The following is a 16,483-nucleotide window of genomic DNA, read 5'->3' on the forward strand; positions in this document are numbered from 1 at the left end:
TCAGACGATATGTACTAGTATCAGAGATGGTACTATGACCTGACTGGTTTACATTCAGACGATATGTACTAGTATCAGAGATGGTACTATGTCCTGGTCTGAACCCTGACTGGTTTACATTCAGACGATATGTACTAGTATCAGAGATGGTACTATGTCCTGGTCTGAACCCTGACTGGTTTACACTCAGACGATATGTACTAGTATCAGAGATGGTACTATGACCTGGTCTGAACCCTGACTGGTTTACATTCAGACGATATGTAACAGTTAAAAGGGATCTAAGCTGAGTATTAATCAATAATTCCAGGATTGTTGCTCGGCAACAGAGAGTTTGGAAATGGGCCGATAATTATTTAGATCACTCGGGTCGCCACCTTTATGTTGAGAAAGCACATGGGCCATCTTCTAAACTCTAGGAAGACCACTCAGTATAAATGTTAAGTTAAAAATATGTGTTAATGCTTCAGCAATCAATGGAGCAGAACGCTGTAATAAGGAGGGAACAAGCATATCAGCCCCTGTCACGCCCTGACCTTAGAGATCCTTTTTATGTCTCTATTTTGGTTTGGTCAGGGCGTGAGTTGGGGTGGGTATTCTATGTTCTATGTTGTGTAGTTCTATGTTTTTGGCCGGGTATGGTTCTCAATCAGGGACAGCTGTCTATCGTTGCCTCTGATTGAGAACCATACTTAGGCAGCACTTTTTCCCAACTGTGTTTGTGGGAAGTTGACTTTGTTTAGGGCACATAGCCTTTAGCTTCACGGTTTGTTTTTTTGTAGTGTTTATTGTTTTGTTCTGCTTTTTTTTTCCAAATAAAAAGAGAAATGTTCTCTCACCACGCTGCACCTTGGTCCTCTTCCTTTAACGGCCGTGACAGCCACAGTAGATTTTTTTTTACATCGATCATAAGTAGTTGTTCCAATACATCAAAGAGAGACAAAGAGACAGAGAGAGAGGGACAGATAGACACACACACAGAGACTGGGAGAGTGAGAAACAGAGCGAGAGAGACACAGAGAGAGAGACAGAGAGAGAGGGACAGATAGACACACACATAGAGACTGAGAGAGTGAGAAACAGAGAGACAGACAGACAGAGAGAGAGAGAGAGAGTTACAGACAGACAGAGACGCAGATAGAGAGAGACACACAGAGAGAGAGAGAGAGAGTGAGACAGAAGCACAGAGAGTGACACACAAACACAGAGGACTGTTGTGTTCCTCTCTCTCGGCATGCCTAATTAAAGGGTGCTGTAGTGCCGGCAGCACCAGCAGCAGGAGCACTGAGATGAAGAGTGTCCCTCTTTCTGGCAGCAGGAGGATATTCCAGGAGCCATGAGGCGCTGCTAGCCCCCGACCAGCCCCCCGACCAGCCCCGACCAGCCCCCGACCAGCCACCCCGACCAGCCACCCCGACCAGCCCCCCGACCAGCCACCCCCGACCCTCCACTATAGTGACAGAGCTGTGGGAATGTTCCAGCAGACGCTGGATTTATCCCAAATATAACCCTATTCCCTAAACAGTGCACTACTTCTGACCAAAGCCTCATGGACCCAGGTCAACAGTAGTGCACTGTACAGGGGATAGGCTGCCATTTGGCACTCAGTGTCTTAATGTGCCCTATTGACCACGGCTAGTCGACGCTGGGACACTCTGACAAGTTATTTCCAAACCCTCCGACTCGCCTTGTTGTTTGTTTGTCTGTTTGTTGTTTATTTTAAAAACCAGAACATTTCTACTGTAGGGTCTGTATCTACTGAATCTACTGTAGGGTTTGTATCTACTGTAGGGTCTGTATCTACTGTATCTACTGTAGGGTCTGTATCTACTGTATCTACTGTAGGGTCTGTATCTACTGTATCTACTGTAGGGTCTGTATCTACTGTATCTACTGTAGGGTCTGTTTCTACTGTATCTACTGTAGGGTCTGTATCTACTGTAGGGTCTGTATCTACTGTATCTACTGTAGGGTCTGTATCTACTGAATCTACTGTAGGGTCTGTATCTACTGTAAGGTCTGTATCTACTGTAGGGTCTGTATCTACTGTAGGGTCTGTATCTACTGTATCTACTGTACGGTCTGTATCTACTGTAGGGTTTGTATCTACTGTAGGGTCTGTATTTACTGTATCTACTGTAGGGTCTGTATCTACTGTAGGGTCTGTATCTACTGTATCTACTGTAGGGTCTGTATCTACTGTATCTACTGTAGGGTCTGTATCTACTGTATCTACTGTAGGGTCTGTATCTACTGTATCTACTGTATCTACTCTATCTACTGTATCTACTGTAGGGTCTGTATCTACTGTATCTACTGTAGGGTCTGTATCTACTGTAGGGTCTGTATCTACTGTATCTACTGTAGGGTCTGTATCTACTGTAGGGTCTGTATCTACTGAATCTACTGTAGGGTCTGTATCTACTGTATCTACTGTAGGGTCTGTATCTACTGTATCTACTGTAGGGTCTGTATCTACTGTAAGGTCTGTATCTACTGTATCTACTGTAGGGTCTGTATCTACTGTAGGGTCTGTATCTACTGTAGGGTCTGTATCTACTGTAAGGTCTCTATCTACTGTATGGTCTGTATCTACTGTAGGGTCTGTATCTACTGTATCTACTGTAGGGTCTGTATCTACTGTATCTACTGTAGGGTCTGTATCTACTGTAGGGTCTGTATCTACTGTAGGGTCTGTATCTACTGTATCTACTGTAGGGTCTGTATCTACTGTAAGGTCTGTATCTACTGTAGGGTCTGTATCTACTGTATCTACTGTAGGGTCTGTATCTACTGAATCTACTGTATCTACTGTATCTACTGTAGGGTCTGTAGCTACTGAATCTACTGTAGGGTCTGTATCTACTGAATCTACTGTAGGGTCTGTATCTACTGAATCTACTGTATCTACTGTAGGGTCTGTATCTACTGAATCTACTGTACCTACTGTAGGGTCTGTATCTACTGAATCTACTGTATCTACTGAATCTACTGTACCTACTGTAGGGTCTGTATCTACTGTAGGGTCTGTATCTACTGTATCTACTGTAGGGTCTGTATCTACTGAATCTACTGTAGGGTCTGTATCTACTGTAGGGTTTGTATCTACTGTATCTACTGTAAGGTCTGTATCTACTGTATCTACTGTAGGGTCTGTATCTACTGTATCTACTGTAGGGTCTGTATCTACTGTATCTACTGTAGGGTCTGTATCTACTGTAGGGTCTGTATCTAATGTATCTACTGTATCTACTGTATCTACTGTAGGGTCTGTATCTACTGTATCTACTGTACGGTCTGTATCTACTGTATCTACTGTAGGGTCTGTATCTACTGTATCTACTGTAGGGTCTGTATCTACTGTATCTACTGTAGGGTCTGTATCTACTGTATCTACTGTAGGGTCTGTATCTACTGTATGTACTGTAGGGTCTGTATCTACTGTATCTACTGTACGGTCTGTATCTACTGTATCTACTGTAGGGTCTGTATCTACTGTAGGGTCTGTATCTACTGTATCTACTGTAGGGTCTGTATCTACTGTAGGGTCTGTATCTACTGTATCTACTGCAGGGTCTGTATCTACTGTAGGGTCTGTATCTACTGTATCTACTGTAGGGTCTGTATCTACTGTAGGGTCTGTATCTACTGTATCTACTGTAGGGTCTGTATCTACTGTATCTACTGTAGGGTCTGTATATACTGTATCTACTGTAGGGTCTGTATCTACTGTATCTACTGTAGGGTCTGTATCTACTGTAGGGTCTGTATCTACTGTATCTACTGTAGGGTCTGTATCTACTGTATCTACTGTAGGGTCTGTATCTACTGTAGGGTTACTTAGCCGTACGTCTCCAAGTTGTTGGTAGTTCAATTAAATTACCTGGTTGTTTAAAAACTGGTTTTTTAGTGATATCACCTGGTTGTTCCTAAATATCAACAGGTGTTCCTAGAACTTACCTGGTTGTTCCTAGTGATATAACCTGGTTAACCAACAATGCAGTTTAAAATCACCTGGTTGTTAGTGATATCAGTATTTCCTAAAATAACCTGGTTGAAAATAAAAAAATAAAAAGTTGTTCCTAATAATAAAATATCTAATTACGATATCACCTGGCAACAATAAAATAACAGTAGTGAGGCTATAATGTTGAGGATATCACCTGGTTGTTCCTAGTGATATTACCTGGTTGTTCCTAGTGATATAACCTGGTGGCCTGGTTGTTCCTAGTGATATCACCTGGTTGTTCCTGGTCATATCACCTGGTTGTTCCTAGTGATATCACCTGGTTGTTCCTAGTGATATCACCTGGTTGTTCCTAGTGATATTACCTGGTTGTTCCTAGTGATATCACCTGGTTTCCTAGTGATATCACCTGGTTGTTCCTAATGATATCACCTGGTTGTTCCTAGTGATATTACCTGGTTGTTCCTAGTGATATAACCTGGTTGTTCCTAGTGATATCACCTGGTTGTTCCTAGTGATATAACCTGGTTGTTCCTAGTGATATCACCTGGTTGTTCCTAGTGATATAACCTGGTTGTTCATCGTGATATCACCTGGTTGTTCCTAGTGATATTACCTGGTTGTTCCTAGTGATATAACCTGGTTGTTCCTAGTGATATCACCTGGTTGTTCCTAGTGATATTACCTGGTTGTTCCTAGTGATATCACCTGGTTTTTCTAGTGATATCACCTGGTTGTTCCTAATGATATCACCTGGTTGTTCCTAGTGATATTACCTGGTTGTTCCTAGTGATATAACCTGGTTGTTCCTAGTGATATAACCTGGTTGTTCATCGTGATATCACCTGGTTGTTCTTAGTGATATCACCTGGTTGTTCCTAGTGATATTACCTGGTTGTTCCTGGTCATATCACCTGGTTGTTCCTAGTGATATTACCTGGTTGTTCATCGTGATATCACCTGGTTGTTCCTAGTGATATCACCTGGTTGTTCCTAGTGATATAACCTGGTTGTTCCTAGTGATATCACCTGGTTGTTCCTAGTGATATTACCTGGTTGTTCCTAGTGATATAACCTGGTTGTTCCTAGTTACATCACCTGGTTGTTCCTAGTGATATAACCTGGTTGTTCCTAGTGATATCACCTGGTTGTTCCTAGTGATATTACCTGGTTGTTCCTAGTGATATCACCTGGTTGTTCCTAGTGATATTACCTGGTTGTTCCTAGTGATATAACCTGGTTGTTCCTAGTTACATCACCTGGTTGTTCCTAGTGATATAACCTGGTTGTTCCTAGTGATATCACCTGGTTGTTCCTAGTGATATTACCTGGTTGTTCCTAGTGATATAACCTGGTTGTTCCTAGTGATATCACCTGGTTGTTCCTAGTGATATAACCTGGTTGTTCCTAGTGATATCACCTGGTTGTTCCTAGTGATATTACCTGGTTGTTCATCGTGATATCACCTGGTTGTTCCTAGTGATATTACCTGGTTGTTCCTGGTCATATCACCTGGTTGTTCCTAGTGATATTACCTGGTTGTTCATCGTGATATCACCTGGTTGTTCCTAGTGATATCACCTGGTTGTTCCTAGTGATATAACCTGGTTGTTCCTAGTGATATCACCTGGTTGTTCCTAGTGATATTACCTGGTTGTTCCTAGTGATATCACCTGGTTGTTCCTAGTGATATCACCTGGTTGTTCCTAGTGATATTACCTGGTTGTTCCTAGTGATATCACCTGGTTTCCTAGTGATATCACCTGGTTGTTCCTAGTGATATCACCTGGTTGTTCCTAGTGATATTACCTGGTTGTTCATCCTGATATCACCTGGTTGTTCCTAGTTACATCACCCTGTTGTTCAGTCTGTGTTGTCGTAGTGCTCTGTATGGGTCCACATGAAATATGATTAAAGAGATGACCTGTGATTATTATTTATCTTTCAGTGGTAATCTGAATGTTCCACCCTCTACCAGGAAAATCTGTGGTGGCAAACTGCTTTTGAAAACAGACGTTTAATGTATTTAATTGGAAGGGCATTGGCCTCTACTGTCCTCTCTGGTTGAGTGCCGGGCTAGGAGAGTACTCTAAGTAATTGGGCACTTCTGAAATCAGCCACAAAGACTCAAGTGGGCACAACACTTTTCTGTGTGTGTGTGTGTGTGTGTGTGTGTGTGTGTGTGTGTGTGTGTGTGTGTGTGTCACATCTTTTTTTAGGTGCAAAACATGACCTAATTGTGTGTTTCATAATTTTATCTAACAGTTGAAAGAGTATGGAGTGGTGCTTTCTATCCCTCCTACGGTAACTGGACACTTGATCAGTTAAACATGTTTCAGCCATAAATTATCCTATAGGGTGTCATTTTGGGACACATCATATTAAAGAAATCCAGGACAAGGAAAACCCTAAGTCCCATAGGGGACCCTATTTCCTATTTACACTACAGCCCTATTTCCTATTTATACTACTGCCCTATTGCCTATTTACACTACAGCCCTATTGCCTATTTATACTACAGCCCTATTTCCTATTTATACTACAGCCCTATTTCCTATTTATACTACTGCCCTATTGCCTATTTACACTACAGCCCTATTGCCTATTTACACTACAGCCCTATTGCCTATTTACACTACAGCCCTGTTGCCTATTTATACTACTGCCCTATTTCCTATTTATACTACTGCCCTATTGCCTATTTACACTACAGCCCTATTGCCTATTTATACTACTGCCCTATTGCCTATTTATACTACTGCCCTATTGCCTATTTATACTACTGCCCTATTGCCTATTTACACTACTGCCCTATTTCCTATTTATACTACTGCCCTATTGCCTATTTATACTACTGCCCTATTTCCTATTTATACTACTGCCCTATTGCCTATTTATACTACTGCCCTATTGCCTATTTATACTACTGCCCTATTGCCTATTTATACTACTGCCCTATTGCCTATTTACACTACTGCCCTATTTCCTATTTATACTACTGCCCTATTGCCTATTTACACTACAGCCCTATTGCCTATTTATACTACTGCCCTATTGCCTATTTATACTACTGCCCTATTGCCTATTTACACTACTGCCCTATTTCCTATTTACACTACAGCCCTATTGCCTATTTACACTACAGCCCTGTTGCCTATTTATACTACTGCCCTATTTCCTATTTATACTACAGCCCTATTGCCTATTTACACTACAGCCCTATTTCCTATTTATACTACAGCCCTATTTCCTATATAGTGCACTACTTTATACTACAGCCCTATTGCCTATATAGTGCATTATTTTATACTACAGCCCTATTCCCTATATAGTGCACTACTTTATACTACAGCCCTATTGCCTATTTATACTACAGCCCTATTTCCTATATAGTGCACTACTTTATACTACAGCCCTATTGCCTATTTATACTACAGCCCTATTTCCTATTTATACTAAATCCCTATTTCCTATTTATACTACAGCCCTATTTCCTATATAGTGCACTACTTTATACTACAGCCCTATTTCCTATATAGTGCACTACTTTATACTACAGCCCTATTGCCTATTTATACTACAGCCCTATTTCCTATTTATACTACAGCCCTATTTCCTATTTATACTACAGCCCTATTTCCTATATAGTGCACTACTTTATACTACAGCCCTATTGCCTATATAGTGCACTATTTTATACTACAGCCCTATTCCCTATATAGTGCACTACTTTATACTACAGCCCTATTCCCTATATAGTGCACTACTTTATACTACAGCCCTATTCCCTATATAGTACATTACTTTATACTACAGCCCTATTCCCTATGTAGTGCACTACTTTATACTACAGCCCTATTCCCTATATAGTGCACTACTTTATACTACAGCCCTGGTATAAAGAGCATTTGGAAAGAATTCAGACCCCTTGACTTTCTAAATGTTTTGTTATGTTACAGGCTTATTCTAACATGTATCAATCTACACACAATACCCCATAATGACATCACAATACCTCGTAATGACATCACAATACCCCATAATGACATCACAATACCCCATAATGATATCGCAATACCCCATCCTGACATCACAATACCCCATAATGACATCCCAATACCCCGTAATAACATCACAATACCCCATAATGACATCACAATACCCCATAATGACATCACAATACCCCATCCTGACATCACAATACCCCATAATGACATCCCAATACCCCGTAATAACATCACAATACCCCATAATGACATCACAATACCCCATAATGACATCACAATACCCCATAATGACATCACAATACCCCATAATGACATCACAATACCCCATAATGACATCACAATACCCCATAATGACATCACAATACCCCATAATAACATCACAATACCCCATAATGACATCACAATACCCCATAATGACATCACAATACCCCATAATGACATCACAATACCCCATAATGACATCACAATACCCCATGACAAAGCAAAAAACAGTTTTTTAGAACATTTTCCAAATCTATTACAAAAGTGAAATATCACATTTGCTGAAGTATTCAGACCCTTTTCTCTGCACTTTGTTGAAGCACCTTTGGCAGCGATTACAGATTAGAGTCTTCTTGGGTATGATTACATCATCATGGTAACCAACCTTGTTTAAAATATGTTGAATTTGTACCTGTGAAACAACGTCAGACCTTCAACGTTATATCCACTATCAGAAAAATGTGGGCCGCATCTCCTACTAGACAGTTAATCTGCCTAGACCAACTATTCTTTGGTCTCCCTTCCAGGGTTAAAACAAGCCCAGCCCTGTGTAGCTTTGATATTTGTAAATTGCCTAAGAAATGATATGTTGGATTCACATCTCCAACTATAGTTAAAGAATAGGATTAAGCCAGTAGCTCAGGTGAAACTGTCCAACCATTAGATACATCTATTTTAAATGTTGACATTTGGTTTTTCCAACCATTAGATACATCTGTTTTAAATGTTGACATTTGGTTTGTCCAACCATTAGATACATCTGTTTTAAACGTTGACATTTGGTTTTTCCAACCATTAGATACATCTGTTTTAAATGTTGACATTTGGTTCCGTTGTCAACCAAACAATTCAATATTACTTTTGCAATCCAATAATTGGTCAAACTTTAATGCTATTTTACAAACTAATCTAACAGTATTTATTCATGGCCTCATTTTGAGGTTACTATACGTTTCTTCAATCATAAAACACGTGCATGTTCAAGATAGACGGCAAAGGTCGCAGGTCTGTACAAATCTTCACATTTTCTATAATAATCTGACCAATAGCATCGATCACTTACTTACACGATATATTTGTTATGTAATTTCACCTGCAATCCAGGTCATTTGACTGTTAGAAATTCAACAACCTTCTGGCTGTCTTTTTGAGTAGGTGAATAAAAGTTGAAAATCTCATTGATCAACGTCTCAACCAAAAATTTGCCACATTTCCTCGTTGAAATGACCGGATGTGCCCAGTGGGATGCTCCATTTCCACTCCAGCTTTAAGAAAAAAGTCATTTGTCATGTAGTTGTAGTCTTGTTGAAACGGGTTGAGGAGTCAAACTGGTTCATGTCTTCTGGTCTTATTGAAACGGGTTGAGGAGTCAAACTGGTTCATGTCTTCTGGTCTTGTTGAAACGGGTTGAGGAGTCAAACTGGTTCATGTCTTCTGGTCTTGTTGAAACGGGTTGAGGAGTCAAACTGGTTCATGTCTTCTGGTCTTGTTGAAACGGGTTGAGGAGTCAAACTGGTTCATGTCTTCTGGTCTTGTTGAAACGGGTTGAGGAGTCAAACTGGTTCATGTCTTCTGGTCTTATTGAAACGGGTTGAGGAGTCAAACTGGTTCATGTCTTCTGGTCTTATTGAAACGGGTTGAGGAGTCAAACTGGTTCATGTCTTCTGGTCTTATTGAAACGGGTTGAGGAGTCAAACTGGTTCATGTCTTCTGGTCTTGTTGAAACGGGTTGAGGAGTCAAACTGGTTCATGTCTTCTGGTCTTGTTGAAACGGGTTGAGGAGTCAAACTGGTTCATGTCTTCTGGTCTTATTGAAACGGGTTGAGGAGTCAAACTGGTTCATGTCTTCTGGTCTTATTGAGTCAAACTGGTTCATGTCTTCTGGTCTTATTGAAACGGGTTGAGGAGTCAAACTGGTTCATGTCTTCTGGTCTTATTGAAACGGGTTGAGGAGTCAAACTGGTTCATGTCTTCTAGTCTTGTTGAAACGGGTTGAGGAGTCAAACTGGTTCATGTCTTCTGGTCTTATTGAAACGGGTTGAGGAGTCAAACTGGTTCATGTCTTCTAGTCTTGTTGAAACTGGTTGAGGTATAACACTGGTTCATGTCTTCTAGTCTTGTTGAAACTGGTTGAGGTGTCAAACTGGTTCATGTCTTCTAGTCTTGTTGAAACGGGTTGAGCTGTCAAACTGGTTCATGTCTTCTAGTCTTGTTGAAACCGGTTGAGGAGTAACACTGGTTCCTTCATGTTGATCTCTTCCAGTTGTTATCATGTGTGCGGGAGCTGACATCGTCCGAGACATCATGCTAGCTGCTCATCGACGGAGGCTCACGAATGGCAGCTACATCTTCTTCAACATCGAACTCTTCAACTCCACATCTTATGGTAACACTACTCCCAGCCCTACATATGTACTGAATCAAAATATAAATGCAACTAATTAAAGTGTTGGTCCCATGTTTCATAACCTGGAAATAAATCTATGTTCAATACGCAAAACAAAATAAAAATGTTGTGCACAAATTTGTTTACATCCCTGTTACTGAGTATTTCTAATTTGCCAAGATAATCCATCCACCTGACAGGTGTGTCATATCAAGAAGTTGATAAAACAGCATGATCATTACACAGGTGCACCTTGTGCTGGGGACAAAAAAAAGGCCATGCTAAAATGTGCAGTTTTGTCACACAACACAATGCCTCAGATGTCTCGAGTTTTGATGGAGCGTTACAATTAGCATGCTGACTGCAGGAATGTCTATCAGAGCTGCTGCCAGAGAATTGAATGTTCATTTCTCTACCATAAGCCACCTCCATCCTCCAACGTTGTTTTAGAGATTTTGGCAGAACGTCCATCCGGCCTCACAACCGCAGACCACGTACGTGTATGGCGTCGTGTGGGTGAGTGGTTTGTTGATGTCAACGTTGTGAACAGAGTGCCTCATGGTGGTGTTGGGGTTATGGGCAGGCATAAGCTACAAACAGTGAACGCAATTGCATTTTATCGATGGCAATTTGAATGCACAGAGAAACCGTGATGAGATCCTGAGGCCCATTGTCGTGCCATTCATCCACCACCATGTTTCAGCATGAGACCATGTTGCAATGGATCTGTACACAATTCCTGGCAGCTGAGAATGTCCCAGTTCTTCCATGACCTGCATACTCACCAGATATGTCAGCCATTGAGCATGTTTGGGATGCTCTGGATTGACGTTTACGACAGCGTGTTCCAGTTCCCGCCAATATCCATCAACTTCTCACAGCCATTGAAGAGGAGTGGGACAAAATTCCACAGGCCACAATCAACAGCCTGATCAACTCTATGTGAAGGAGATGTGACTCGCTGCATGAAGCAAATGTTGGTCACAACAGATACTGACTGGTTTTCTGATCCACGCCCCTACTTTTTTTTTAAAGGTATCTGTGACCAACAGATGCATATCTGTATTCCCAGTCATGTGAAATCAATAGATAAGGGCCTAGTTAATTTATGTTTTATTTTACCTTTATTTAACTCGGCAAGTCAGTTTCTTATTTACAATGACGGCCTACCCCAGCCAAACCCTAACACAGACAACGCTGGGCCAATTGTGCGCTGCGCTATGGGACTCCCGATCGGTTGTGATACAGCCTGGGATCGATCCAGGCTCTGTTGTGACACCTATAGCACTGTGATACAGTGCCTTAGACCTCTGCACCAATCGGTATCCCAAAAACGCCAGTTTAGTTAAATTGACTAATTTCTTTATATAGACAGTAACTCAGTAAAATCTTTGACATTGTTGCATGTTGCGTTTATATTTTTGTTCAGTATATATACATTATATATTGTATATATATATACATTCATGATGATATGACAACACTAACATATACAGTTGAAGTTGGAAGTTTACATAAACTTAGGTTGGATTCATTAAAACTCATTTTTCAATCACTCCACAAATTTCCTGTTAACAAACTATAGTTTTGGCAAGTCGGTTAGGACATCTACTTTGTGCATGACACAAGTCATTTTTCCAACAATTGTTTACAGACAGATAATTTCACTTATAATACACTGTATCACAATTCCAGTGGGTCAGAAGTTTACATACACTAAGTTGACTGTATCTTTAAACAGCTTGGAAAATTCCAGAAAATAATGTCATGACTTTAGAAGCTTCTGATAAATTATGTCAATTAGCCTGAGTCAATTGGAGGTGTACCTGTGGATGTATTTCAAGGCCTACCTTCCAACTCAGTGCCTCTTTGCTTGACATCATGGGAAAACCAAAGAAATCAGCCAAGACCTCAGAAAAAAAAATTGTAGACCTCCACAAGTATGGTTCATCCTTGGGAGAAATTTCCAAACACCTGAAGGTACCGCGTTCATCTGTACAAACAATAGTACACAAGTATAAACACCATGGGACCACGTAGCCGTCATACTGCTCAGGAAGGAGACGCGTTCTGTCTCCTAGAGATGAACGTACTTTGGTGTGAAAAGTGCAAATCAATCCCAGAACAACAGCAAAGGACCTTGTGAAGATGCTGGAGGAAACAGGTACAAAAGTATCTATATCCACAGTAAAATGAGTCCCATATTGACATAACCTGAAAGGCCGCTCAGCAAGGAAGAAGCCACTGCTCCAAAACCGCCATAAAAAAGCCAGACTACGGTTTGCAACTGCACATGGGGACAAAGATCGTACTTTTGGAAAAACGTCCTCTGATCTGATGAAACAAAAATAGAACTGTTTGGCCATAATGACCATCGTTATGTTTGGAGGAACAAGGGGGAGGCTTGCAAGCCGAATAACACCATCCCAACCGTGAAGCATGGGGTGGCAGCATCATGTTGTGGGTTTTTTTTGCTGCAGGAGGGACTGGTGCACTTCACAAAATAGATGGCTGCATGAGGAGGAAAATTATGTGGATATATTGGAGCAACATCTCAAGACATCAGTCAGGAAGTTAAAGCTCGGTCGCAAATTGGTCTTCCAAATGGACAATGACCCTAAGCATACTTCCAAAGTTGTGGCAAAATGGCTTACGGACAACAAAGTCAAGGTATTGGAGTGGCCATCACAAAGCCCTGACCTCAATCCTATAGAATATTTGTGGGCAGAACTGAAAAAGCATGTGCGGGTAAGGAGGCCTACAAACCTGACTCAGTTACACCAGCTCTGTCAGGAAGAATGGGCCAAAATTCACCCAACTTATTGTGGGAAGCTTGTGGAAGGCAACCCCAAACATTTGACCCAAGTTAAACTATTTAAAGGCAATGCTACCAAATACTATTTGAGTGTATGTAAACTTCTGACCCACTGGGAATGTGATGAAAGAAACAAAACCTGAAATAAATAATTCTCTCTACTATTATTCTGACATTTCAAAATGAAGTGGTGATCCTAACTGACCTAAAACAGGGAATTTTTGCTTGGATTAAAGGTCAGGAATGGTGAAAAACTGAGTTTAAATGTATTTGGCTGAGGTGACTTCAGCTGTACACAGTGATGGTGGGGTGGCAGGTAGCCTAGCGGTTAGAGCGTTGGGTCAATAATCAAAAGGTTTGCTGGTTCAAATTCCCGAGCTGATACCATATACATCTGTAGGTCCAGACCTGCATACCATATTCATCTGCAGGTCCAGACCTGCATACAATGTACATCTGTAGGTCCAGACCTGCATACCATATACATCTGCAGGTCCAGACCTGCATACCATATACATAAAATCAAATCAAATGTATTTATATAGCGTACATCAGTACATCAGCTGATATCTCAAAGTGCTGTACAGAAACCCAGCCTAAAACCCCAAACAGCAAGCAATGCAGGTGGAGAAGCACGGTGGCTAGGAAAAACTCCCTAGAAAGGCCAAAACCTAGGAAGAAACCTAGAGAGGAACCAGGCTATGTGGGGTGGAGATTATAACAGAACATGGCCAAGATGTTCAAATGTTCATAAATGACCAGCAGGGTCAAATATCTCTAGGTCCAGTGTCGCACTACATGGTGACAGACATTAGTAGATAAACATTTCAACATGTTAGCAATTTCACCACTTTTTTCTCTCTCCTCGAATGGTCTCCTAGGCAACGGCTCGTGGAAGCGAGGGGATAAGCACGACAGTGAGGCACGACAAGCGTACTCTGCCCTCAACACAGTCACGCTGCTCCGGACGGTCAAACCAGAGTTTGAGAACTTCTCTCTGGAGGTCAAGAGGTCCATTCAGAAGGCTGGCCTACCGGACTGTGACGACTGTGACAACGTACGTAAGTCTACCCTGCCCCGTGTGGCTCCGATGGTAGAGCGTGGTGCTTGGTGCAACGCCAGGGTCACTACTGTATGTCTGCAAAAATGTGAAAGAAGATAGAGCGAAACCCTCAGTGAAGACTGTGACTGTGTCCGGAAAATAGTTTTAGCGAATGGCAGGCCGAATGGCAGGCCGAATGGCAGGCCACAACAGTTAGCCAAGAGTCTTGATCAGCCAAATTGATTGCCGTTTATTGAGGTGATCAACTGAATTGATTGCCGTTTATTGAGGTGATCAACTGAATTGATTGCCGTTTATTGAGGTGATCAACTGAATTGATTGCCGTTTATTGAGGTGATCAACTGAATTGATTGCCGTTTATTGAGGTGATCAACGTTTATTGAGGTGATCAACTGAATTGATTGACGTTTATTGAGGTGATCAACTGAATTGATTGACGTTTATGAGGTGAGAGACATGGCAAGTGGCAGCTTGGTCCTGGAGCTGTGGAAAAGTATATTTTGATCAACTGACTTTTCTTCCGCTTTCTTAGTTGATATTTTGTCTTGTTGAGGACAGTCCTAGCATGTTGTCTTGTTGAGGACAGTCCTAATGTGTTGTCTTGTTGAGGACAGTCCTAATGTGTTGTCTTGTTGAGGACAGTCCTAGCATGTTGTCTTGTTGAGGACAGTCCTAATGTGTGGTCTTGTTGAGGACAGTCCTAATGTGTTGTCTTGTTGAGGACAGTCCTAATGTGTTGTCTAGTTGAGGACAGTCCTAATGTGATGTCTTGTTGAGGACAGTCCTAGCATGTTGTCTTGTTGAGGACAGTCCTAATGTGTTGTCTTGTTGAGGACAGTCCTAATGTGTTGTCTTGTTGAGGACAGTCCTAATGTGTTGTCTTGTTGAGGACAGTCCTAATGTGTTGTCTTGTTGTGGACAGTCCTAGCATGTTGTCTTGTTGAGGACAGTCATAATGTGGGAACTGGAACACGTTGTCGTACACTTCAATCCAGAGCATCTCAAACATGCTCAATGGCTGACATATCTGGTGAGTATGCAGGTCATGGAAGAATTGGGACATTCTCAGCTGCCAGGAATTGCAACATGGTCTCATGCTGAAACATGAAGCGATGGTGGTGGATGAATGGCACGACAATGGGCCTCAGGATCTCATCACGGTATCTGTGTGCATTCAAATTGCCATCGATAAAATGCAATTGTGTTCGTTGCCCGTAGCTTATGCCTGCCCATACCATAACCCCAGCCATCATGGGGCACTCTGTTCACAACGTTGGAATCAGCAAACCACTCGCCCGCACAATGCGAAACACATGATCTGCAGTTGTGAGGTCGGTTGGACAGACTGCCGATTTCTCTAAAACAATGTTGGAGGCGGCTAATGGTAGAGAAATTAACATTACATGCTATCTGGCAACAGCTTTGGTGGATCTTCCTGAAGTCAGCATGTCAATTGCACTCTGTGGCATTGAGACATCTGTGGCATTTTAGAGTGGCCTTTTATTGTCCCCAACACAAGGTGCACCTGTGTAATGATCATGCTGTTTCATCAGCTTCCTGTCAGGTGGCCTTTTTGTTGTTCCCACTCTTTATACACAACTCCAGTTGAGGTTTAGGTCTTAGAGAATGTTTTGAACCAAATACAAATGCTTTTCATTTTAGATGTATACTGAACCAATATATAAACGCAACAATTAAAGTGTTGGTCATTATCTTGGCAAAGGAGAAATACTCACTCTCAGGGATGTAAACATATTGCGCACTAATTTGGAGAGAAATACGCTTTTTTTGTGCCTATGGAACATTTCTGGTATCTTTTATTTCAGCTCATTAAATGAGCTGAAATAAACACAATCAACAACTTTAAATGTTGCGTTTTATATTTTGGTTCAGTTTACATCTAAAACGAAAAGCTAATTGGTTCAAACCATTCTCTAAGACATAAACCTCAACATTAAGAGTGGGGCCATAGAAAGAGTAGAGG

General features: G+C 41.4%; 1 protein-coding gene across 1 annotated transcript in view; it reads left to right on the plus strand.

Moving 5' to 3' along the window:
* Positions 1-16,483, plus strand: part of LOC115126790 (atrial natriuretic peptide receptor 3-like) — a 116,772-nt gene that overhangs the window by 24,199 nt on the left and 76,090 nt on the right. The window contains exons 2-3 of the mRNA XM_065026921.1: positions 10,499-10,621; positions 14,318-14,493. Of these exons, the coding sequence (XP_064882993.1) occupies positions 10,499-10,621; positions 14,318-14,493 (299 nt within the window). The remainder of the gene's footprint in view (positions 1-10,498; positions 10,622-14,317; positions 14,494-16,483) is intronic.

The sequence above is a fragment of the Oncorhynchus nerka genome, linkage group LG13, assembly GCF_034236695.1.
Source record: "Oncorhynchus nerka isolate Pitt River linkage group LG13, Oner_Uvic_2.0, whole genome shotgun sequence".
NCBI classification, from domain to species: Eukaryota; Metazoa; Chordata; class Actinopteri; order Salmoniformes; family Salmonidae; genus Oncorhynchus; species Oncorhynchus nerka.